This window comes from Hemitrygon akajei, chromosome 11 (assembly GCF_048418815.1).
Source record: "Hemitrygon akajei chromosome 11, sHemAka1.3, whole genome shotgun sequence".
NCBI classification, from domain to species: Eukaryota; Metazoa; Chordata; class Chondrichthyes; order Myliobatiformes; family Dasyatidae; genus Hemitrygon; species Hemitrygon akajei.
In genome coordinates, this window is record NC_133134.1 from 141,830,265 (window position 1) to 141,857,222 (window position 26,958).

A 26,958-nucleotide genomic window follows, 5' to 3' on the forward strand; every position below is an offset into this window, starting at 1 on the left:
TACCCACTGAGTTCCTCCAACAGATTGTTTGTTGCAATTAAAATGAGACCTTAGATTTGAGATAGTCTGGACTTAATACTCAACTCATGTGTTGTCTCATTTCTTGCTCTGTTCAGGCATGGCCCAGGTTAAAATTGGGCATAAGTCAATGAAAGACTATTAACATTTGTCTCCAGCCCAACATTGAGCCAAAGCCAAGGATTCTAAGAGAAAGATAATGTCTCTCTTAAAATCACACCCTTAAAACATATTGTACTTAGAAGATCTATGTAAGATTATATATTATTTGGGTAGTTATTTGTTCAGTGAAATGTTTTAAAGATAATTTCTAACATAAATATAGAAAGTAAAAGTGGATTGAATGTTTAATTTGATTTTAGTATCTTAACGTTAAATCAATTTATTTTAAAACCGACTGCAAAAATCAGGAAGGGTGAAAACTGAATGAATATGCACAGTTATTAGAAGTATGTGGGCCAGCAGCCTGAGTATCATGCAGCTGTGAAATTACCCATTGTGGTAAAAAGGAAGGAAGTTGATTTGGAAGGAATTAGGCCATTAGGAGCAGAATCAGGCCATTCAGCACATTGAGTCTGCTCCACCATTTGATTGCAGCTGATTTTTTCTCTCAACCCCATAACTTCTGACACCCTTACTAATCAAGAACCTATCAACCTCTGATTTAAATACAGGTGTCCCCCACTTTACGCCACTTCACTTTTACAAAAGACCTACATTAGCAACCTGTTTTCACATTACAAAGAGGATTTTCGCTTTTACAATATTTTTTCCCATATAAATTAATGGTTCTTTGCTTTAAGCCATTTCAGCTTAAGAAAGGTTTCATAGGAACGCTCTACCTTTGTAAAGGGGGGGGGGGGGGAGAACACCTGTGACTTGGCCTCCACAGCTGCATGTGGCAATGAATTCCACAAATTCACCACCCTGTGGCTAAAGAAATTCCTCATCTCTGGTCTAAAAGGGTGTCTTTCTATTCCATGGCTGTGGTCTCTGGTCCCGGACTCTCCTACTATTGGAAACATCCTCTGCACTTCCACTCTTAACGCTCATTCTTACGTTCTTAAATCAGGCATTCGTAACTTCAGTGTGCTATTCATGCAAGATGTAAAAACATAAGGAACAGATTGTGAGATCCTGCTTTCAAAAATGACATAAAACATAAAACAAGTACAACACGTGTTTGCTTTGGCAGCAATTCCAAGTTTATTTAAGTTTGATTTGGGTGTGAGTATATCCAAGCTATTCCCAGCACATGAACTTTAGGCAGACCTTTGGTATGCCTGATACAGAAAGCATAATCACTAAAAAAATTTAATTACTACATTTACAGAGATCAGTACAATGCACAGTCATCTTCTCCCACTACTCATAACTAACTCTGAATATTAAACACATCTTGAATACAAACACAGGTTTATAATTACAAAGTCAGTATGATATAGAATAATATTCCAAGCAGAGAAGATTTCAACAGCTTTAAGCACCCTCTTAAATCCAGCTGAAAGCATGTTGAAAAAATAAATATTTATGAGAGCATACTCACACAGCACTCTTAAAACTTTCATCAGGCAAAACTCCTAATGTAAAAGGCCGAAATTTGAAATACAACAATATAGATTTCTAAAAAGTAACCATAGTTATGGCTTAATTTAGTAATTTGCACATACTGTATTACCACTAACAAGCCAAAACATGATAAGATTTGATTTTCTGAAATATAATGAACAATTCCAGTTTTTTTTTTGCATTTTCTAAATGATAAACAAAAATCATCTTAAAGTATCCAAAGTAAATTCTATTAAAACATATAATTTGGTATATATTCAGTATTTAGTGTATATTATAACTAAAAAAGCAATGTTCTACCTTTTTATCAATGTAACAATTAAGTTAACTCCTTCTTTCCATGTCTAAAGAGGACAGATATCTGGCACAGCTTTGAACTTTGTTTTGATAGCCAAAATTAACATTGACATACAGACTAAAAATAGTCATTTTTGGACTACGGACACATAGACATTGAAAATGTTAAAAGAACACAATGCAGCACATGACTCACACCCGCCATAGCGAAGAAACCCCATTATGAAACACTTCTTAAAACACACCAACTCAGAACTAAATCTATGGCAGAATTTGTGTGCACATATAGACATTATAGAATGAAGGAATGTCTCAACTCTTTCCAGAGTGGAGAATCTTCTTTTATGGGAATGTACACTTGTTAATTTTTTCACATAATTTGTCAAAATTATCTAATCTACTAACACAAAAAATGATGGGGTTTTCGCATCTGGATGCATTGAGCTAAAGGAGGGAATGATAACTTTAATAATTATTGATCACATTGTGGGAAGCAAACAGTTGGACAAAGCCTTTGCTATTCAATGTCTGTTTTATTATCTATTAACTGTTAGCAATATGCTTTGGATCTTGCATTCACATGGGCAATCTGGATTAACATATTTAGACAATACTAAATAAAATGATTCAAAATCTCAAAGTTTACCAACATCTTTCAAAAACATTATGAAATTTAAGAAAGGCGTATAGAACCACTGGTACAATGCCCCAAATTTTAACAACGGCTAATCCTAAATTTCACAATTGGACAATGAACCTGAAAAATCACTGAGTTGTACATATCTTTGAGTAGTATTTTTTGTAAATATAATGTTCTTGTAAAACTGCCCGACTACAATTTAACGTGTACATTAGTGAAACAGCTAGCACTCTAAAGAACTACAGTGCGTTGATGCACTCCAGAATGTAAAAGTAACCCAAAGGCTACATTTCCTGGGAAATCCACCCAAAATCCTTGTCATCTCCTACAGGAATTTCTTGATTCTCTTGGTCTTGTTGGGAATCAATTACCTCCTTAGTTTCAAGAATTATATCGGCCTGGGGAATCACATCATCCTTCCACTTCATCTCCTCCTCACCGTCTGCCATTTCTTCATCAATCTCCCTTTCTCTGTCCCCATGGTCATCTGGATAGGGGCCTTCCCCATGGTCATCTGGATAAGGGCCCTCCCCGTGATCATCCGGATAGGGCCCCTCCCCATGATCATCCGGATAGGGGCCCTCCCCGTGATCGTCCGGATAGGGGCCCTCCCCGTGATCGTCCGGATAGGGGCCCTCCCCGTGATCATCCGGATAGGGGCCCTCGCCCTGATCATCCGGATAGGGGCCCTCCCCGTGATCATCCGGATAAGGACCTTCCCCATGATCATCCGGGTACTGACTTTCTGCAGAGAACATTCCATCTGGAGACTCATCTGTACCATCCTGGTCTAGCTGAGACATCAGACTTCCACCCGCACAATCCACACATATTCCGTGGCGCCTAGAACCGTGCTTAATACCAACACTGGCCGCTGACATGAAGACTCTGTTGCAGACCTTGCAGACATACTTTTTGTCTTTACTGTGCACCTAAGTAGAAAAACAAATGTTTGGTGTTGATTCTTTATGGAAGAATTCCGTCTCAAAATCCCCAACAGAAAATCAAAAACTTTAGGGAATAATTCATAAAAGGTCAGATGTGAAGAACAAGTATGCCCATCAATAATTCATTCTCTGACTCTTTCTGCAGAGGTTTTACAAGCACGTTTCCATCTCCCTCTCCCAAATGGTCTCCATACAGTTCCCTGTGGCAAAAAATTCCAAAGACTCTTAACTCTGAAGGAAAATATTATATAATCATGGACTGCAACTATTTTTAGTCTTTTTGATCATCTAAATCCTTAATCTCTAAGCAGCCACTTCAACACTGTCACGAGATACTGCTGTGTACCTTACACTATCATTACTTTTTTGCTTCCACAGCCACTGACACAAACTCATGATATGGTTTGTGATTAAATTCTGGAATTAATCAAGTTTGAAAATCTCTGGCCCTACAAGGACTAGAAATAAGTTGAGGGAAATATAAATTGCCACAACTTCTTTCTATACAATGTACTCCACTCACTAACAAAAAACTAACTGATAAGAATAAGTTTAAACTAGCCACAGCTGGAGAATTGTTAACAGGGTTTCTGGTTAACAGCAATACTGATCCTTTACTTCAGATGTACATATTGAATCAAGAAATCATTGTGGAAAACATTTTGCTTTTACTGATGTTTGCAATTCTCCCAGCGAGTTGCTCTACTTTCCGTAAGAGCCCCTGCTAGTTTTTATATAAAATCACTTAATTTATGTCCAACGTCCATCAGATTTGAACTGGTTTTCAGCAAAGAATATATTTTAATAAATAGATATTATAAACAAATGTAACCCTTTGACTAAAAACTTGATTTATGAAGAATTCATTTAATTTTAAATGACAAGTACTTAACATCTTCACTGAGTCTATAGTAAGTGATTAATACTACATCCAACTTTCACAGTTTAGCTTTTAGACTCCTTGTGGTTGATGAAACTCACATCAAATATTTAGCATCTGGTAGGAAATGAAGTATACATTCTCAAGCTTCCCTGTCAAATGTGGCTTACCTTTGAACAATACTTCCACAAATAACATGTTATAAACAGGTTTATGCAGTTGCTGTCTGACCATAGATAATGATTCAATCATACAACATTGTAACATGAAATCAACCATCTCCATCAAGGTTGCATTGATGATTTTATATAACAGTTATCTAACCTAATCTCTTTTCATAAGTATTTCAGCTTTGAACTAATATCTCAAACAATTACACCATTTGGAATAGTGAAATGTAAAAATACTATTTATAGTGGGAATACAAATATGAAATGATTTTAGAATGAATAAATTAACTTACATTAGTGACTTCTTTATGGTAAGATATTCAACTAGATAATTATGTTGTATAATCTAGCTTTAAACAAGGAATTTAAGCAGAAAATAGGGGATTTATTCACAAATTCTTAGTCTAATAAATTCACTAAATGAACAAGATTTCTTAGGTGCAATCTATCTGTGTGGACACACTGACATTCTTGCAGCACGTACAAACACAGCTGAAGTGTTATTAGGCTTTCAATATATATTGAAATAATCATGTTTGGCTTCAATGAGAAAGTGCTGGTTGTATAGAAAATGAGTCTAGGTAATAAGCAATGGAAAATAAAGAGAGGACAGATATATTAAACAGGTATCTTAGAACATTCTTTATACATGATAGAAGAAGCATTCACAAAATGCTTGCACATCAGAATTGAGGGGGGGGGGGGGGGGGGGAGGAACTCCGGAAAATTACAATAAGGGTAGTCAATGCTACACTGCCAAGAGGCTGCCAAGTCTCTGAATCGCGATGGAGTTCATCCTAGTGCCTTAAAAGAAGTGGCAAATTAGATAGTGGATTATAAACAAGAGAAAATCCAAGCAACATACACAAAATGCTGTAAGAACTCAGCAGGCCTGGCAGCATCTATGGAAAAAAGTACAGTCCATGTTTTGGGCCAAAACCCTTCAGCAGGGCTAAAGAAAAAAAGCTGAGGGGTAGATGTGAAAGGTGGGGGAGGGGGAGAGAAACGCCAGGTGATAAATGAAACTTTGTGGGGGCGGGGGGATTGAAGCAAAGAGCTAGGAAGTTGATTGGTGAAAGAGAGAGAAGGCCATGGAAGAAAGAAAAATGAGGGGGTAGGAGCACCAGAGGGAGGTGACAGATGGGCAAGGAGATAACATGAGAAGGGGACATATGGATTAGTTGGTTTTAATTTCTCAATATCCCACAGATTCAACAAAACATCCATTGGATTGGAAAAGAACAAATGAAACTTTTTATTCAAAACGGGAGAGGGGAAATGGGGAAAACACTGCAGAAAAAAAGTTAGAAACTATAAGATATTAAAATTCAAGATAATAAGCAATGTTAAGACAGCTTTGAGCACATAGGGAGAACAGAAGGTTGCAAAGGAAATATACAGAAAAAATAAGTTAAATAACTGGGCATAACTATGGTAAACAGAGTACTAGATGGAATTATACAAAATGGTTATTTTGCCAGAATAAAAGTAAAAAGGTGAGAGATTACAGAGCTCCAGCAATAAGAGCAATCTGGATACCCTTGTGCAGAATTCACAAAAAAACTAGTTTACATACAATCAGTACAAACGTATGGAGCTTATGCCTTAGTTATGCAGAATTGATGAGACTTCACCAAGAATACTGGTCTCTTTATATAAAAAGGATGCAATGCATTGGAAGCAGCTTGTAGGTTTTCTACAATATTTGGAATTAATGGGTTTACTCCTGAGAGAGGATGAATAAGCAAGGTTTGTATCTGCTACAAGTGATAGAGAAATATGGCAATTGAAACATACAAGCTTCAGTGATCACTCCTGTGGGAAAATTTAGAACTCTTGATCACAATTTAAATATTAAAAGTTGCCCATTTGAAACAGATAAGATGAGGCTTTGTCGTTCTTTGGAACTCTGTTTCTGATGTCTTTTGAGGAAGAGATTTGTGAATCTTTAAGATAAAAGTGGGTATGACAGGAATCCAGAACGCTACTGCAGATCTGCTATGATCTTGAATGGCACAGTAGGCACGAGGGCTGAGTGACAAATTCCTCCTAATCGGGATGGACGCATGCTCAAATAACTGGGATAAAAATAATGCTTACCAACGTATGCCTTTTCATATGTTCCCGCCGAGTAAACTTCTTGCCACAAATTTCACATGGATACGGTCTTTCTCCTGTGTGTGAACGCATATGCCTTTTCAAGATACACTGATGCATCGCAGAAAAACTGCAGTATGGGCACTTAAATTTCTTTCTTATCACGGTAAATTCATTAACTGTAAAATGTGAAAAAACACAACTGAATTAATAGTCATTTATAATGGACATAAAATTTGTACGTTATAGTAACATTTTAGTTTTATTAGTTACAAGTTGTCACGAACAAGTCAATGCTTGTAGTACATTTGATTATAATTATACTACTTAAGATGCTCAATTTGCTTCAGAAGAAACTTTCTACTTAAGGTTTTTCTAAGGATCCATTGTCACAAGGTTCTGAGCTGTGGAAATGGGAATGCACATTGAAACGTGTCTTATGTTCCTGATCAGAACAATGATAACAGGAGAGTTGGGGAAAAAGCAAGTTATTAGCAAGCCTGGACACTTTCTCATGGCTGTTTTGAAACAAAAGGGCAATGCTGCCAAAAAAAATGTGTCTCCAATACCTAGGAGAGAAACTACAAGATTTGCGGCTAGAGTTAAAACTTGTATTTAAAAGTCAATATTAAATTGTCCCTACATCACAAGAAACAATTACTTCACAAGTCATAGTAAAACAATTAAAGAAAGATATGGAAGGTTTGGGAGTGGAAATATGCAAAGCTGATACTGTGGGGGAAGTGGACATGGGAGTTGATAAAGGGAAATCAGGGTGGAGTTGTTGAACATGAGAAAATAATCTACTGGGAAATAAATAGGTGAATGAGAATGATGGGGTTGCCTTGAGGGCCAGCACAGTTTCAAGCAATGAATGGCTTCCTTTCATGTTGTAAAAAAAAAATGAGAATAATAATGAGTTGGGCAAGAGGGGAAAGAGGCCCAAAGCTTGAAAAGACATTTAAATTGCATCAAATTATTCCACAGATCCATAACCAGAAAAGCCTGTTTTATTTGCTTTGTGGAGAAACAAACGAAAAACCATGAAAGTGGCAAGTCTGAGTTTTTCTTGCCAAGAAAACACGTGGCTCGGCAAAACTGTGTTTCAACCCAACTGATCAAATTTAGCATGAAAGAATTTAATAATTGGAAGCCACTGAAGTAAAACCAAAATAGCTTGTTGAGTAGGTTTAATTGACTAATATAACTGTTAAGGACAATTAGGCAAAAATCAGTTATTTGATGTCAGCAATGTTCATAACAGTTAATTTCTAATAATCAGTCATATGTTCAGAGAGATTGATTTTTTACATCATGTCCATTAATGCTAATTACTATAACTCTTTATCATGATTATTATTGAAAAATATTTGATCACACTGGAAATAAGTGATAAACCACAAAATGTTGCAATCAAAGAAGCGACAAGGGAATTATTTATTAAACTATCAACCAATGTAAAATCCATATTAAAGAGGAGCAATTATTAAAATGAGACTGCAGAACAACAGGCACTAGTGATCTTTACGGTCCCTACCAATACAACGATTCTGCAAGCACCAGTGTGGATGACCAGGTGTTAAAATATCACTTTCCCCAATAAGCTCTGAACCATTACCACTGGATACAATGCTGACAAAACTTACTTCTCCATCATGTATTTATTGTACATTCATGGAACCAGGCTGGCAACTAAAAGAAGTCCACTAAATAAGCTATTTTCAGCACAATAATCGCATGCACCTACAGCAACATCATGGAATATTTGTTCCTTTCCCAATAATTGATAGGGAAGTTAAGAGAGCAAACACAAAGAGGGTGTACGTAAAATTATTTCAGTTTTAACAATCTGCTTATTTCAAAGTATATACACCCTTGTTAAATAGCTTACCATTTCTATGTCCATAACTATTGGTAAATCACCTCCTACAATTTGTCCAGTTTGGAAATTTGATTAGTAAACAGTTTAACATTGATCTGCTTACTAATTGCATTGAACAGTGGGTCCCAAGTCATTCCTCATCGTTATTGCTAGCAGATTTTTGATTCACTGGCACAAAAGTGCTACAATAGGTTCTGTCATTCTGTATGTTCCTCACTGGAAGCGTAATTTGAAAGCGTAAAACATGGTTACTGGATGCCTATCTCATGGATGATGATGCTCTTTCCCCACCATTCTTCATCTCAAGATTGAATAACTAACAAGAGCCACAATCATCGTTTTTGACCAACCAAGAATATCCCTCCCGGGAATGATTAATGCCCGATTTATATTTTCTCCATTTTGAATCAGTACAATGCAATATCAAAAGAACGAAATAATGCAAAATTTGTATCATTACTCTTTAAAGGCCAAAAAAGCTTTCACTATCAATAGTGTCAAGCTACTAGTTAATATAATTCAGTGAGGCAAATCCTGCTGACCCCAGTCTCATACTATAATATATATACATGCATACTCAATATTCCCTTACCCTCCCAGACTGCTCTTAGGCTATCTGGATATTAATCCCAATCATCCCAGACTCACTCAGCCAACTTTAACTGCAACAGGATCACTGGCAATGTACTGAAGAAACCATGCCTCCAAAACCACTCAAAAAGCTTTCTGGCAACTGGCAATCTCAACCTTTCAGCTTTGCCACTTATACAGGGCTACAAGTCATTTTGGATTTTAAAAGTCTCCCTCCATTTAGAAATATTTCAGAAGTATTAAAACTGAATTTTTAAATGTTATACACATTTCAAGTTAATAAAAGCATAACTAAGAACAAAAATTAAGTAATGTAACAAAATTGTTTTACTGATCATTCTATCTTACACACTTCCCATCAAAATCAACGGTGTCTCAGATGCACATCAGTTCCAACCAGTCACCAGATCTTCACGACTACTCCCCAACACTGATACTATAATTTGACAGATTCATAGCTCTGAATCTGTAAGACCAGGCTTTCTACATTTGATAACACATGAAACTCTGGACTAGTTGCTTATATGGCTAAATATTAGCCATTTTGCTTGGAATCACTTATTATACAATGAAAGTGTGCAAATTCATGCTTAATCTAAGGTCACTAGGTAAGCAAAAACTGGCAATGTTTATGTATCACTGATGGAATTCAGAAGGGTTGAGTTATAAAAATACCACAAGCAACCTCTGAAGAGAATCAAAATTAAGTAAAATATTTTTTCTTATATTTGTGTAAAAGTGTTCAGGGCATAGTTACAGGTACTGATTGCAAAACTCAGTTAATATTTTCTTCTTAAGGTAGTGATGTTGGAGGTGGGAAGTGGAATGTGGCCACAGGCTAAAGAGTTTTGGTGGTAGGTCATATAAATCATACTGGAAAGCTGATTTAAAAACAGGTGGATTTTAACAATTAAAGTTTATTTAACCCTGAAAGTGGTAATGTGGTGTGGAATGTCATTTGGGAGAGGCAATGTAAAGGTGAAATTAGGAAGGAAGCAGGTTGGGGGGGGGGGGGGGGGCTGCCTTGGCTGGATCAAAATTATACTGATAAGGTTGAAGTTAACCAGAAAACACAGAAAACAAATTAGTAAAAGATCTGTACCATTACTAAAGTCATAAGAATTATATTCTTTAAGTTTTTCTATGTACAACAGGCAAAGCATGCAGCCTTGCTCAGATTATTAAAAATGGGTTTTAATAAAAAAATATTTTAGCCTGCTCACCACTAGCAAGTGAAAGAAATTAAAACAATGAAAGTTTTCAATACCAGAATATTGTACCGGTGTACACTAATCTCTGCTTTTATAAACTGTTTTCTTTAAAATCTGAAGAATTTTAAAACTGTCAGTGTATTATTTCTAGTTCAAGAAAGCACATATAATTTATAAGTTCTTCCCTATCCAAAATAATTAGGACAAATCATGGCGTGTGACTGCACTTGTAGCTGAGGCCTCACCTCGGCAAACTGAATCAAATTTGCATTTTAGTTTTAAGAATTTCAAATACAAGAGACTTGGGGCATAATTCATTTATATTGTGTAATCTATTTGAAATGTGCTAACATTACTGGAATGTAGCTGCAAAAAAAACTCACCCTCCATGTGTACTAAATTGGCTAATAGAATTTTAGTCTCATTTGCACATGTCAAAATTTTAAGTACAAGATTTCACCATTTATTTTTACATTTTCAGCTGCTAATAGCTCAGATGTATTTTTCTGATTTTAATGGTGACCTTACATCAAGCATATTCCACTATCCTTACCAGTTTGAATTCATAATTGGGTTTTGAAAACGTTTCTTACCTTCCACCCACTATCTCAGTAACAGTACAGATGGATTTTATACTAATTTAATGGCAAAGAATCAAATCATTTTATAGAGACAACCTACAACTTTTTTGTTTTTCATTACGCTACTGGTATTTCACAGACAAAGGATTAGGCCATGTTGTCATAAGTTTGCAAATATCAACGACTTGGCTTGCAGATTCCAAATGTATCCACCCTTTCAAATAAACTGAATACAGTGTTCTTCACTTTGAGAATCATGTGATCTATAGAGAGAAAGACAATGAACTAGAACGAGGAGCTGTAGATGACTTAAAACTCAACTATAAACACATCTGCCTTGCATCATTTCTGAACACAGAATCTATCTGAATGGCATATGTAATCTAAGTAATAGTTAGCCTTACAAACTGCATATAGTTATTGAATACAATGGATATAGAATCATCTTTCTTATTCCATAATAATGTACTGTGGAGCTTAGAAGGAAAATTTAATTTGTACACAATGGCTAACATCATATCCAGTGCACTTGATACAAAAAAATCCATCACAAAAATAAGTCACTACACTATTTGCTACAATAACAAGATAATTAAGTTTAGTAAAGTATAAAACAGCAAGTTAAGTTATACAGTGCAATTTACTCAGGGTGTTCTAAAGCATCGTGTTTAAAGAAATACTATTCAACTGGCTTCTTCCCAAGAACAGAAATCATTTATGGTGAATTCCTGGGTATACTTAGGAATGATTTGCATGGACGAATAATAGAGTAACAAGCATCCTGTCACTCTAAAGACATAACAGGTAAAACAAAGGTGCAGATAACGTACTTAAATTCAGCATGCAGCTGATATTCAACACAAGATCCATTCAAAGGCATTAAATAAAATAGCATTACCTCTACATCTTTGCTTTTTCAAATTAAATTGTCCCATTCCATATTCCCAAATGTCAGATTTCAGCATGAAGACAACCTAAATGTTACATACAACTTAAGTAGCACTATTTTTCCCATATGCTAGTATGAGCATCTTGAAAATACTAACATTTTCTTAAAATTTACTTCCATGTTCCTTAACTAGAAGTAGCACAAATTAGTGAGAAGATAAACAGGAAATCAAACCGTTTCATTGCTATCTAAAATTTATTTAATTCAATAACAAAATACCACGAAGCATAAAAATCAGTCTTCTGTATGGCAAGCACATTTTTCTATTTCTACAACAAAGTAAAAACAAATAATACAACTTTTAACAGCCTTCTCAAAGATACGTATAGAGAATTGTGTGGTGCACAAGCTGCATGTCTACTAAGTAACAAAAACCATTGGGGGAAATGTGATTTCCTCAAGGCAGATAAAATCAGAGGTAAAGTCATTTAACACAGTAACTAGAATGATATTAAATCTAACAGCAAGGTTAAACCTTTGAAACTGATTGCAATTCAAAACAATATGCTAACATTTAATAGTTCTAAAATAAATGCATTGAAGTCTACTATGGAAATTAGTAAATGAAAAATTACATTACAAAATTGCTACCAATAATGCTGCACATAAAACTGTAGCACGTACACTATCACTACTGTGCTATAGCAGTTTGTGCTTAGGGAAAAATATTTTCTTTTGACGATGAATGTTAACGAGATGGGAACTAAACCTGTTTTGGCACTATGGACCAAATCTTAGTGAAGTAAAACCTAATTTCACTTTTCATTGCATTAACAAGAATGTTTGCATTCAGTCTCCATCTACAGTGTGGGATGATTAAATGCAACACATTTCACTTTTTAAAATAAAAATAAATTCTGAAGAAACTAATACTTGACTTTACTGATTTTTTTTCAAAAATGGTTTATAAAAATCTAAAGACGATTTGCAAAGGATACTTTAAATATGAATTTAGTCATGTTAAAAAAACAATACACCCACTGCAAATATTAATTTACAAAATTTTCGTGTACTATGCCTCGAAAAAGTATTCAGCGCCCATAACTATCTTCACATTTTACTGTCTCATTTTCTAAACTTAAAAAAATAGAGGTAGGATTTTTTGAGCTAATCTACAACACATTACTCATTATGTCACATCAAAAGTAAAATACCAAAACTTGTCAACAATTTATTAAAAACTAGAAACCAAAATTGTGAGACTGAAAAAGTATTCACTCCCTTTTTAATAGTACGCTGTTTCTTCAGGTGCAATACTATACATTACATTACCAACTCACCCAGTTTGTAGATGTAGAAAATTGGAGGATCACCTGAATAAATACCCACTCTTTCTGTAAGATCTGTAGATTTTCAACAGATCAAACCAAAATGAAGGAAAAAAGAGCATTCAAGGCAAGTCACAGAGACGATAACAGAGAGCACAAATCTGGAAAAGGTTACAAGACCATCTCAAACATTCCTCAGAGCTCAGTGCAGTTCATCGTGGAAAAATATGAAACCACAGCTACAGTGCCTAGGTCAGGCCACCCATCTAAACTTAGTTACTGGAGAAGAATGGCACATGTAAGGGAAGCTACTGTAATGCCAGCAGTCACTCTGAGTGAACTGCAGAAGTCAGTGGCTATAAATGGAGATGAAGTTCATGGCTTCACAATCTCTAAAGCCTTGCACAAAAATGGTATTTATGGAAACCTATAAAGACTTTGCAAAGCACCACTTAGAAGATGCTGTAAAGATGTGGAAGAAGGTCTTGTGGTTGAATGGGCTCAATTCTAAGCAGAACGTGAGGCACAGCACTAGGTTATGCATCAGCCAGGTAACACTATCCCTACTGTAAAGTATGGTGGAGGCACTATCATGCAATAGGGATGTTTCTCAGCAGAATGGACTGGAAATCTGGTCAGAATTGATGGGAAGATGAATACTGCTAAATATAGAGAGATGTTTAGCAGCATTCATCCTCCCATCAATTCTGACCAGATTTAGAAAGATGCTGCCAGAAAGTTTAAACTCAGGAGGAAGTTCGTCTTTCAGCAGGACAACAACCCAAAGCACACTGTCAGATCAACCATGGAGCGGCTTCAAATGAAGAAAATTGATGACCTTGAGTGGCCGAGTCAGTCATTACCTTAATCTGATCGAACATCTCTGGCAAGACCTCAAGACTGCTGCCCAGCCTCGCTCCTGGCAAAGCTTGAACAACTTTGCAAGGAGGAATGAACAAATCCTGCTCCATCACAATGTGCAAAACTAATAAGAGGCTGTAATAGTTGTGAGAGGCAGTTTAATTAACTATTGAGCAAAGGGAAATTAGTACTTTTGAACTGTTGACATTTCAGTTCTTGAATTTTTAAGTTTATCATGCTTTACAATTTTCCCTGTTTTGGGCCCTACTGTGAAATAAAGAAATATACGATTCACAAATAAAAACTCTCAATTAAAATGATCAAAATCCCTGGTTGCATTACTCACTTATGTGAACAAAAGGGTTGGGGTCTGAATACTTTTACAAAGCAGTATATGGTATATATTTTTTTAACTTATTTCCGAGACAGCCCCATTACACACCTTAAAGCAAAACGAATTAAGAAAGCCTCTAGTCTAAAAATTTTCATTTAACAGAAAATCTAAACTTAATTGGATAGGCAAAAAAATTAAAACATGTAACAAAGAAAACATGATAGTGTTCCAACAATTTTCTCAGAGTCCGAAGATTTAAAAGACATTAGAACAGGCACATGGATAGAAAAGACAGAGTGATATAGGTCAAACGCAGATAAATGCAACTGGCTCAGACAGATATCTCGGTCAGTGTGGATGATTTGGGCTAAAGACCCTATTTCTGTCCCGTATGACTCTAAGATTAGATCACTGATAATTAAAAACACACAGTAAATTACTTAATATACAGATCTTGCTGAAAAAATAAAATATGTATTCATCCATTTCAGTTCATGACACTTATTCATATTAAAAAAGCATAAGCTAAAAATGTAACTTTGCCCTGCAAAGTCAATCTTTCCACATATGCAAAGATATAGGAGAAGAATAACTTATTGTCACCAAGAAATAGAAAAAGCCTGATCAAGTGCACCAGGTAACAAAATATAAGTGTACTTCCTATAACTGCTGAAGACTATCCAAGTTATTAATTTACAGAAAAGAGGAAACAAGAGCAAAATTCACTTTTTTTTAAAAAATATATACCTAGTTGTGCTGTAATGTTCTGTGGTTCTATAGAATTTCCCTGACAATTCAGATTAATTAGGTTGTAGAGAAGTGCTACTGGGAATCAAGTACTGGTATATCATTACAACAATCAAGCTCCTCCTCATTTTTAAGGACTTGACTATCCAAAACCTGGTCAGAAAGCTCAGTACTTTCTTGAGTACTACCCTGATCACAAAATCTCATGTGATTTATTAGATTTTTCTGTACGCCAAAACTCTTTCCACAAGTACTACACACAAAAGCACGTTCACATGTATGCACCGATGCAACATGACGATTTAAATCAGTTTTATCGCGGAAAGGTTTCAGGCAAAATGAACATTGCAAATTTTTACGTTTGTAGTGGACAGTCTTCTCATGACGTTCAGCATTTGATTTCAGCGTGAAGCTGGCAGGACACTTTGAGCACTTGTACCGGAGTGCTTGCACAGGAAATACATGAATGCTCATGGCTGTAAGGGTTGGCTTCATATGTTCAGAAGTTTCAACTGGCAACATCTTTAAGGCATGCTGATATTCGTGTTCTGTGTGCTTTTCTGCGTCGCTGAATTTCATTCTGCAGAATCTACAAGCAAGCTCTTCTTGATGCCAGCTGGTAGTTGATGTGCAAGTGGAACTCTTTGAACTTCTGTCTGGAAAGAAGCTGGTCTCCATTTCTGCCTCTTCATCTTTTAAGGAGCCCTCTGCATTACTGGTGTCAAGGCCTTAGAGAAGGAAATATTATTAAATTTTACAGCAAACTTAGTATGGTGAAAAGTTTATGCTAATTTGAAACATGCTGACTATACCTGAATGTTCATTTCCATATGATCTTGACAATGGCAGGATTCCCTCAGTACTATCTACCTTGACCTGTGATTGTAAAATAATACAAGTTAATAATGAATCATGCATGATATATGTGAAAATATAAATTATGTGCTGAAAATATTATACAATATTTTTAAATGGGCTATAACTGTATTGAACTGCATTTCCATGGGACATGGTAACAATTATTAATTTGCATACAAATTATTAACCCTTGCCCAATTAAAGTTCAACAATCCTTAAATATAAATTTCTACTTGTAGCTTTTCAAATAATTGTTATAATTTTTACCTGCAGCGGGGAGTCAGCTTGCTTCTGTGAGATTTGTTCCGGTGAAGCTTCTTCACACTGCAACATCCGAGGACTCTGTGCTGGAAATTGGGAAGTCAGTAGAGACAAATCTCTTGGTTGGTAATCATGTGCATCTTCAGAATGATTCAAGTTATTTCCAGGCCCTGAGGAACACAGGAAACGAGTCTCACCCACGTAAACTAGCACCAGCAGGCTTTCGGCCAAAAAAAAGATATGCACTGCAGTAGAGTGCTGTTGTGCTTCTCTTCTGCCAGTGAGAAAGAGGGAGAGCCTATTGTTTGACAGAAATTGCCTAAAAGCTACAAGAAACTATTAATTCTTAAAGCAATTATGGCAAAGATTTGTTTTCTGTAAACATACTAAATTATTGCCCTCGTTAAAGAACACAAATTGGAACTTTCAATGTAGCATATGAAGCTAAAAATACTAATGAGTCTTGCAATGCATTTCATAAAAAGATTACCAAAAATGCTTCAATATATGACTCCAGCAAGTTTTTATTTAAACAGTACACCAGCAGCTTAAGTACAAACTATGATCAGGTCATCTTTGTGTCTTACATGAATCTTGTACAACAAGCAGTCAAATGGCAACAAATAAGCGATGTTTTTTCTTAATATTTCAGAACAATAATGGAAAAATTGAAGCATTATGCCACTGCTGTCTCTTAAATACAATGTTCAGTTCTGCAACTTGAAATTCAAATTGATGAACAATCCATTCATTTGTGCTTGAACATCAGATTTCAGTTACTATGATGACTTGATTTCCAAAGGAACCTCTCATCAGCCTGAGGGGGTAAGAAATCCAATATCTTTCGCAGTGTTGGTCAAAGTTTGTACCCATAAGACGTAAGCATTAAAATGAGAAACTTGAACCATAACCTTTTTAAGATACAGCTTCACAAACCAAAGCCAGGTCATTAGAATCAAGTATACAATATGTAGAGTTAGTTAGTTAAAGTCTGTCCCGAGCCTTATGGGCTCATCAGGCCGGTGCTTATGCCAGTTTCCGTGGTGTGAAGCGACTGAGAGTATGAGACTACCCACCCCCCCCCCCCCACCCCCGGATAGGACACCAGTCTATCGCGGGGTTAACCCCAGCATTTTGCCGGTACCCATTTTCAGCTGGGTGAACTGGAGCAATGTGTGGTTAAGTGCCTTGCTCAAGGACACAACACGCCGTCTCGGCTGGGGCTCAAACACACAACCTTCAGATCACTAGTTCAATGCCTTAACTACTTGGCCACACAGAATATGTAGAGCGCCGACCTAAAGTCTATGCACAATGAATGAATGGCCAACTGACTACGGCTACTTCATCATGATAAAATATGAAAGAGCTGAATTGATTGCCCTTAAGAACTGTACATGAGTAGAATATTTAATTTTAACATGGATCAAAATCACACATATTGAATACTTAATAGTTATGCATTGCAATCAAAATACTGGCATTTACAGATTGACATATTTGGGCAATTTCAAATAAAAACCAGTGTTAACAAACTTATCTGAGCCACCAACAATAATGCAATTAGATATCAATAAGAATTTTGACATTTTTGTCCAAGTAACTCATTTTTAAACTGGGGTGTGTATGAAGAAGCAACTGATGCAAGAAATTGATCTAGTTTCAGTCACTACACTAAAACTATATGTCTGAAACAAGGATGGGGAGAAATCGCACCCTCTGTGACATGCTCTAAATATGTAATATGCTAATACAACACAATAACTCCAATTTCTGATACATAGTTCCACTGAATTAAATGGAATAGAATTTCAGAATCTGAACTTAAGCAATCAAAGAAGCATTTTCACTGGAATGTTCACTTCTTTTTAAGTCAATACAGCGTACGCTTTTAAAAAAAAATCAAACTGCTGCACAATTAGGCTTATAAAAGTTTATTTTGAATAAATAAATCTAACAAATTGTCATTTTAATCATTTGAAGTACTTCAAATACTCTTGCATTTCATCTTACATCAGCTTGCTGAAGTCAATCAATTGCAACATATTTCATCGCTGGTGTTGCTTTTGCTAAATACCCCCCATTCCTCGTTATATGCGGGGAATACGTTCCTCGTAGTCAACGCATGGTATGAAAACCCATAATGTGAATAATTATTTAAATGGAGAAAATAGGGATGTGTTGCAGAGGGCTAACTAAATATGTTTTATCTGTAATTTATTCACATTTTCATACCAATACGACACAAAAGCAGTACCACAAGGCAACATTCGAATTATATTTAATCAATTTAAAGTAATATTCATTGTAATAAATCATAGAAAGTTAACATACTAGGTGTACAGTACTCACCAACAGTGGCAGGTGTGTTCGCTCCGGGAGATGAGTGGTTGTTGGGGTGTCGGGCAGCTTACATGGATAACGCGGATTGTTGTGGGTCGTCAGGATCATATCAAGCACAGCAAGGGGTGAAGGAAGACTCATAACTCTTAGAACTGCCGGCAGCAAGAGATGACAAGTTTGAAGAATGTGGTGAGGGTTGTTTGCTTGGCAGCATTTTGTTTTTCAGCATAAATCTGCTTGTAGGAAAGAAGGGTTGACGGCAGGGAACAATTGAAATGCTGACTCCGTTCTAAACTTGGGTCCATGTCTATCGCCATTTGTGCCAAGTGTTCCAACTTCCACCATTCCCTCACCGTTGGTAAACTCCTGGGATTCTCAAAATCGTCTGTTCCTTGCAGCATCTGAGAGATAGTTCACCATTTTAAAAAAATACGCCTTGAATGTGGATCACACCTTGGTCGAGTGGTTGAATCAGTGATGATGTGTTAGGCAGCAGGACACGCACTGTTACGTTAGGATGAATGCTGTCCAAATGCTTAGGATGAGCTGGCGCATTGTCAAGCAACAAAAGGACTTTAAAGGCAAGATTCTGTTCCCAGCAGTAGCGTCCCAGAGCTGTGTTACCTTCACCTGATACCGCACTGTTTATAATTTCCAACTTTTAGGTAAAACCAACAAAAGTTTAAGAGCGCAAGATCGCACATCCACACCTTGCCAAAACCAATGCGAGACTGGCGGGAGTGAGACTGAAGCATGCACACCTGACTTGTATTGGCAGGAAAGCGGTGCTTCTCATCCCAACAATGAGACTGTGAGGTGTGCGCACGTGACTTGTATTGGCAGGAAAGCAGTGCTCCTCACAAAACTGAGTTTTGGACGCATATAAGGAGAAATAGGTCGCCAGAAATAGGTTCCTCGCATAACTGCGGATCCGCATAGTCTGAAGACGCATATAACGAGGATATGGTGTATATTAAGTTCCTTGCGTTAAATTTAAATTCAGAAACTGTAAAACTTAGATTAGTAAAGATTTCAACACAATTTACTCAACAGATTCATTAAAGGACATTTAAGCCCAATGACTACCAAGAGGGGTGGGACTGGGGAAAAAGGGGATAGTGGCAGAGTGTAGCATTCCCCTGTGAACCATTCTCTTCACTAACAGGCATCTCATTGTGGATACTGTTGGGGTGCAGTTGGTGGGTGGGGGGGCGGGTGCATTCAGGAAAGCCAGCTGGATCTGTAGAACAATGAATGGCTCTGATACACAGTGGAAGGCGGAGATAAGAACAGTTGTAATAGAAGACTCAATAGTTAGATGAAAAAAACGTGAGATTCTGCAGCCACAAATGAGACTCTAAGATGGTGATGCCAGGGTCAAGGATTTGCCAAGTTACAGAAAATTGTCAAACTGAAGAGGGAACAACCACAGATTACAGTGCACATTAGTACCAGTGATGTAAGGGATGTGGTCCTGCAGAGTGAATATAGGGAGTTAGGCAGAGGTTGAAAAGCAAGACTTCAAGGACTATTAATGGAAATGGGCAAAACAAATTAATATTTGTCTGTATTTACTCTGGATAAGGTCATGGAATATAAAGAATTCAGGGAATAGTGATGTCCTGAAACATTGTGTTGAAGGTCTTGAGGCACATAAAAGGTGAGTAAATCCCCCAGGCCTGATCAAGTGTATCCTCAGATATTATGGGAAGCTAAAGACGGAATCATAGGGGCCTTGGCATACATATTTGCACTATCTTTAGATGTGGGTGAGGTACAAGACAGAAAGGTGCTAATGTTGTACACTGATTAAAGAAGGGTTGTAAGGAAAGGCCAGTAAACTACTGGCTGGTAAGCCTAACATTACTGATTGGAAAGTTAGTGGAAAAGCCACAGCGTTTTGTGCTGCAAAGTTTTTATGTCCTGTGTTCTTTTATAAAGAATCACCATGAATGTGTGCATGGGAAATTGTGTTTCACAAATGAGATGGAGTTATTTTTTTTGGAAGAGTTGACCAAGAGGATTGAGGACAGGGCTGTAGATATTATCTACATGCACTTTACCAGTACCTTTGACAAGCTCCTGCATGATAGGCTGGCCCTAAAGTTTATATCACATGGGACCCAGGATCAGCTAGCCAAAAACAAAATAGAATGGACTTGAGTAGACCCAGAGGGTGATAGTAGAGGTCTGTGACCAGTGGTGTACCACAGGGATCAGTTCAATGTTGTTTCTCATCTAGATTAATGGTTTGGATGGGAGTGCAGGTGCCATGGTTGATAAGTTTGTGGATAACGTCAAATTTGGTGCAACAGTGAAGGCTATCTAAATTTATAACAGGATCTAAGTCAACTGGAAAAATGGGTCAAGAAAAGGCAGATGGAATTTAACTAAAAATTATAAAGTACTGCATTTTGAGAAGTTACATCAAGGCTAGACTAGCATGGTAAATGACAGAATTCTGGAAAGACCGAGGGGTACAAGTTTAGTCCCTGAAAATGGTGACACAGGTGGACAGGATGCTGTAGATGACATCTGGTAGCCTTGGCTTCTCTAGTCACAGCAGTAACTACAGAAGTTGAAACAGTACATAACACCTGTACAAGATGTTGCTACAGCAACACCAAGAATATGGTGGTCCCCTATCTATTTCATAAAGATGAAAAGGGTGCAGAAAAGATTCACAAGGATGTTATATGGACTGGAGAAACTGTGCTATAAAGAGAGACTGGATAGGCTGGGCTTTTATTCCTGGATCACAGGAGCTTGAGGGATGACCTTATAGAGGTGCAAAACACCATGAAAAGATGAATGGTCAATCTCTTCCCCAGGGTGGAGGAGTCTAGCACTGGAGTGCATTGATATAAGTTGAGAAGGGAAATGATGTAAAGGTGACTTGAGGAGCAACTTTTTCTAACAGGGATGTTAGTAGATATGTGCAACAAGGTGTGAGAGGAAGTGGTAGAAGTGGGCTCAATTACAATTTTAAAAGACGTTTTGACATTTAAAGGACATCTGTATAGGAAAGGTTAAGAGGGATATGGGCCAAATGTAAGCAAATGGGGGTGGTTCAGATTGGTAACTTTTCTCTACTAGGATGGCCTAACTTACTTTGCATTCTCTGCAAATCTACATTCCACAACTTTTACATTCCTTTCTAACTGCCCTTGTTAATCTATCAACCTAGTTACTTCATCAAGGAACAATCCTAGTGCCAACACTGCCCCACAGGCTTTGACTGAAATATGAGCAGTAATCTGCAGGAGCAGTTTATTGGGTGAAGCAGTGTCAGTGAGAGAAAAGGGACTGTCAATGTTTTAGGTTGAAATCCTGCATCAGGACTCTAGAAGACTGCTGACTGCTCCAAATTCCAGCATCTGCAGTATTGTGTATCTAACATTAGTTTGAAAAGTTACCTGCTTATCTTTCCATAGTCTCTGACCTGTTGATGCTTTTGAAATTTCTGGTTTTAACTTAAGCAGCAAAATTAATCCCCAGTAACAAAGGTTGTTTTTATCCTTATCTAACCATTCCACTTTATCCTTTGCTTATATCAAGAAAAGCCTGACTCCATTTACCATCCTGACTATATTTGTTCAATTTCTTCAAGAAAGCAAAGCAGTAGATGGTTCCATATTAATGAAAAATATAGTTGTGAAAAATTGAACATTTCACAAAGTGGGGAAGATTCTGCCATCACTGTAAACAAAGTATAAACGGTGAATCAACTATGTCCGTACTAGTCAACGTTCAAACTACAGAGGTTCATATTAAAGCAGCATGTAAAAAAAAGAGTAACATATTTGAAATGGTGGAGGGACACAGCAGGTCAGGATTTCAGACTGAGGCCCTTCATCAGGACAATATGATTTGCCGAGTTCCTCCAGCATTTTATACGTTACTCTGGATTTCAAGCTTGCAGAATCTCGTGCTTATGTTTAAAAAAAAGCTCTCCTTTAAAATGCCAAAAATGATTCATGTTGATATTTATCTCCTCTTAGTAAAAAAGGTCATTTAATACCATTTAAAATGGTATAGTAACCAGTCACTGCTTCTTAATTTGGAAATTTAAATTTAAATCAGTAACACTCAATCTTCCCTTCCACTCAGTTTAGTCCCCTGAAATACAAACCTATCTGCTCAATCAATGTTTTACTGATTTCTATATTAAAAACTGATAATTGGGCATACATAACAAGTCAACTGAATCCTAATATCTTGGGCACCTGCATAGAGACAACTTAAAGAAACAACATAATGATTAACTTTAAAGTATATTAGATCAGCTGTTTCAAACAATTGAAGACACTTGCATTGTGAAGAATGCCCTTTTCCTTTTAAAGATAATTGCTGACTTAAGCACTGGCACACCTCAGGGGTGTGTGCTTAGCCCACTGCTCTGATATACACACACACATATACACACATACATACATATATACATACACACATACATACATACATATATACATACACACACACATATATATATATATATACATATATATACACACACACACACACACACACGATTGTGTGGCTAGGCATAGCTCAAATACAATCTATAAATTAGTTGATGACACAACCATTGTTGGTAGAATCTTAGGTGGTGACGAGAGGGCATACAGGAGTGAGAAATGCCAACTTAGTGGAGTGGCACTGCAGCAACAACCTGGCACTCAACGTCAGTAAGACGAAAGAGCTGATTGTGGGCTTCAGGAAGGGTAAGTTGAAGGAGCACATACCAATCCTCATGGAGGAATCAGAAGTGGAGAGAGTGAGCAGTTTCAAGTTCCTGGGTGTCATGATCTCTGAGGACCTAACCGGGTCCCAACATATCAATGCAGTTATAAAGAAGGGAAGACAGTGACTATACTTCATTATACTTTGATTGAAACATATAAGATTATATAAGATTATTAAGGAACTGGACACACTGGAGGCAGGAAGCATGTTCCCGCTGATGGGTGAGTCCAGAACTAGAGGCCACAGTTTAAGAATAAGGGGTAGGCCATTTAGAACAGAGATGCGGAAAAACTTTTTCACCCAGAGAGTGGTGGATATGTGGAATGCTCTGCCCCAGAAGGCAGTGGAGGCCAAGTCTCTGGATGCATTCAAGACAGAGTTAGATAGAGCTCTTACAGATAGTGGGGTCAAGGGATATGGGGAGAGGGCAGGAACGGGGTACTGGTTGTGTATGATCAGCCATGATCACAGTGAATGGTGGTGCTGGCTAGAAGGGCTGAATGGCCTACTCCTGCACCTACTGTCTATTGTCTATTAGGAGGTTGAAGAAATTTAGTATGTCAACAAATAAACTCAAAAACTTCTATGGAGGCCACATCATTGTCTAGTATGGAGGGGCTGCTGCAAAGGACTGAAAGAAGCTGCAGAAGGTTGTAAATCTAATCTAGTCATCTTGGGTACTAGCCTACAAAGCACCCATGACATCTTTAGGGAGCATTGTCCCAAAAAGGCAGCGTCCATTATTAAGGACCTCCAGCACCCAGGGCATGCCCTTTTCTCACTGTTATGGTGGGAGGTACAGAAGCCTGAAGGCACACACTCAGTGATTCAGGAACAGCTTCTTCCCCTCTGCCATCCGATTCCTAAATGGACATTTAATCTTTGGTTACTACCTCACTCTTTTTTTAAACATACAGAATTTCTGCTTTTGCACTTTATTTAATCTATTCAATATACGTAATTGATTTACCTGTTTATTGATTATCATTATCTTATTTTATTTATTATTTTTTTCTCTCTGCTAGATTATGTATTGCATTGAACTGCTGCTGCTCAGTTAACAAATTTCACATCACATGCCGATGATAATAAACCTGATTCTTTTATATTGCACAAACTTTCAAGTGAATTGACTTTCAGCACAAGCATATTTCTGCTTTAATCACTTTGTCCATTTTCATTCAGACAGAACAACTTGACAGCAATTTTTAAAATGAAAGGCACAAGCCTATAACGTTCTATTATTTTTTAAATGGCAGTTAAAAATAGAGTTGCTGACTTCAGGAAAACACTCAAATGGTCTTAGTGACATACAGGTTTAAAAGGTGAGCCATGTTTACCAATCTCAGATCAGTAGTTCCAGTTTGGTTGAAATATATGTAACAGAGCATAACTAATGGATTGGTCCAATTCAAATTCACAAACTAGAATTTTCTCTGCAGGCACACTACAGACACAAATATATACCACACATACAAACAACATAGAGCTCCTGTGGTTACTATTTAAATGTAACATATTGAAAAATCATTATAGCAACATTAAGTAAATAATAGTTTCATGACACAAAAATAACACTTCATACACAAAATTGCCTTCTCCAAGATATCTCACCATTCACCTTCAAAATAGGTCAAGCAACAATTCTAAATTTCAAACACTACTTTTGTTCTGACATGGCATTACAATTACAATCTGAATGCATCACGCTGAGGCACAATTTCTGTTAGTCATGTTGCTCCTCCATCTGTTGCAATTTACTTTCCTCAGTCTCAAAGAAATACCAGTTTCCACAACAGTCCATTTAAATCAACAGCAACTGCCATTTTTGATTCCACATCTCATCTTTTTAGAAGATATACCTGAGCACCACAATATGCAGAATAAACCACTGAAAGAACATCCTTGACGTTTCAGTTTAAAATTTATCCAACTTAAAATAGTACAAACTGAGACTTTAAATTTGAAAAAAGTCAAGTCATATAGTTAGGAGCAGAGTAACGTAAGACCCAAAAGTAGCAAATTAAACAATGAGGCATCAATTATTTTCTGGAAATAAAATAGATTAAACTCTTTTCTTGTTCCAATTGATTAAGTTTCTTCTTTGTTTCAACCCCAGCTGCCAGCCATTGAAGAAAATGCGCTGGTGTCCTTCTATATCAGCTGCTTTCTGTGTTGTGAGGAGCAAAATCTGTTTCTTGAAAAATAAAATATCTTCTACTTAATGATTTCTCATTTTAACTTCTGTATCTTGATGGTTACTATAAAAACGAGTTCTGGATTTTGTACACTGAGTTCCATGTCAGTCAGTCAGATTAAATCCAGTTTCTTACTGCTATCTTGAAGTCCTTATACAAAGGATCAACGGTTTCCTTGCAAAGGGAATTCACTGGAGAACAATACAGCCTGAGTGGGGAAGTGACAGCAACACAGAATATATGGGATGAAAACCAAGTAAATCCAGAACACCCCTATCCTAAATCATCTTTCAATGAAAATTTAACCTCCTAGATATTGTGCTGTCATCATCAGTACCTTTCCTCAGTATGAAAAAGCTTTCAATACTGATAACCAGCTTTCATTTTGTGGGTTCAGACAGCTTACAAAAACCAGGATAAAGTGGAGGAAACTCCATTTTATCTGTTTATCACTGCCAATAGAAAAGACAAACATACATTTGAACTGATGAGTTAAGATAAGCATGCACTAGTTTAAATACAATGGTTGCACTATATTATAACTTTGATTCTATGATTTAAAAATCAGCTTAGATTCCATTGTAATGCCGTCCCATGATCAAGACTGACAAAAAAGCTGATAGCATTCTGAACACTAAGAATGCTGCTGTGCCCCACAGAAATTAATTGACATTCAATGACAAACTATTTCGATCTGAACCTTTCTTCTGGGAAATTCGGGAGTTTGGCATTGTTAACTACCCGGTGCCTTCATGCATTGTACCTTAGCCCTCTGCACCAACTGGTGCAGTAACTAGTCAACTTTTTATTGCAACCTTGCATTGGAATGGAGTAGTATTCCAAATCATTTGAATTTCAAAGGTTCACTTTATCATCAAAGTATGCATGCAGAACACAACTCTGAAATTCATCTTCAAGTAGCCACAAAACAAGCCATAGATGTCATTGAAAAAGACATCAACCCAACACCTGCACAAAAAGAAACAAAAACTTGCAAACTCCATACCCCCAACACCATCCCTCACACTAAAACTAACAGATCGCCCACATGCAAAATGGAAGCTAGAACTTCAAGCACCAAAACACCAACCATGCAAAAAAACTAAAATATCGCCCACATGGGAAAAACACAGCAACAATAACATAAAACTCCCAACCCACTCTCCCACACACAAAAAACCAACAGATTGTCCACAGTGAAAAACACTAACAAGAACATCAAACCCCAACCCCCAACATACAAATCGGCAACAGGAAAGAAAGCTGAAGGAGACTAATATGAACTACGGTCCACACCAATAATCACAAAAATCTTAGAATTTCGGTAACATTCTGCCACCGAGGAGAGCGACAGCTCAAACATAGACCTTCCATAGAGATACAGTGGCACTGTTTCCATAGAGAGCAGCAACTTGACAACATAGAGAGCAACAAAGCCTTCCACAGAGTGACCACTCGACGCCGCCTTCCGCGGAGAGCGACCACTCGACGCCGCTTCCGCGGAGAGCGA

At 37.0% G+C, this 26,958-nt stretch overlaps 1 protein-coding gene across 2 annotated transcripts in view; it reads right to left on the reverse strand.

Annotated features, from left to right (window-relative positions):
* Window positions 1–1,200: 1,200 nt before the first annotated feature.
* Window positions 1,201–26,958, reverse strand: part of LOC140736082 (zinc finger and BTB domain-containing protein 46-like) — a 97,444-nt gene continuing 71,686 nt past the window's right edge. For both annotated transcript variants that reach the window (XM_073061824.1, XM_073061825.1), the window contains exons 5-9: window positions 16,168–16,331; window positions 15,855–15,918; window positions 15,402–15,770; window positions 6,622–6,797; window positions 1,201–3,456 (exon numbers count right to left, since the gene is read on the reverse strand). In XM_073061824.1, coding sequence (XP_072917925.1) covers window positions 2,809–3,456; window positions 6,622–6,797; window positions 15,402–15,770; window positions 15,855–15,918; window positions 16,168–16,331 — 1,421 coding nt within the window. In that variant the 3' untranslated portion in view covers window positions 1,201–2,808. The remainder of the gene's footprint in view (window positions 3,457–6,621; window positions 6,798–15,401; window positions 15,771–15,854; window positions 15,919–16,167; window positions 16,332–26,958) is intronic.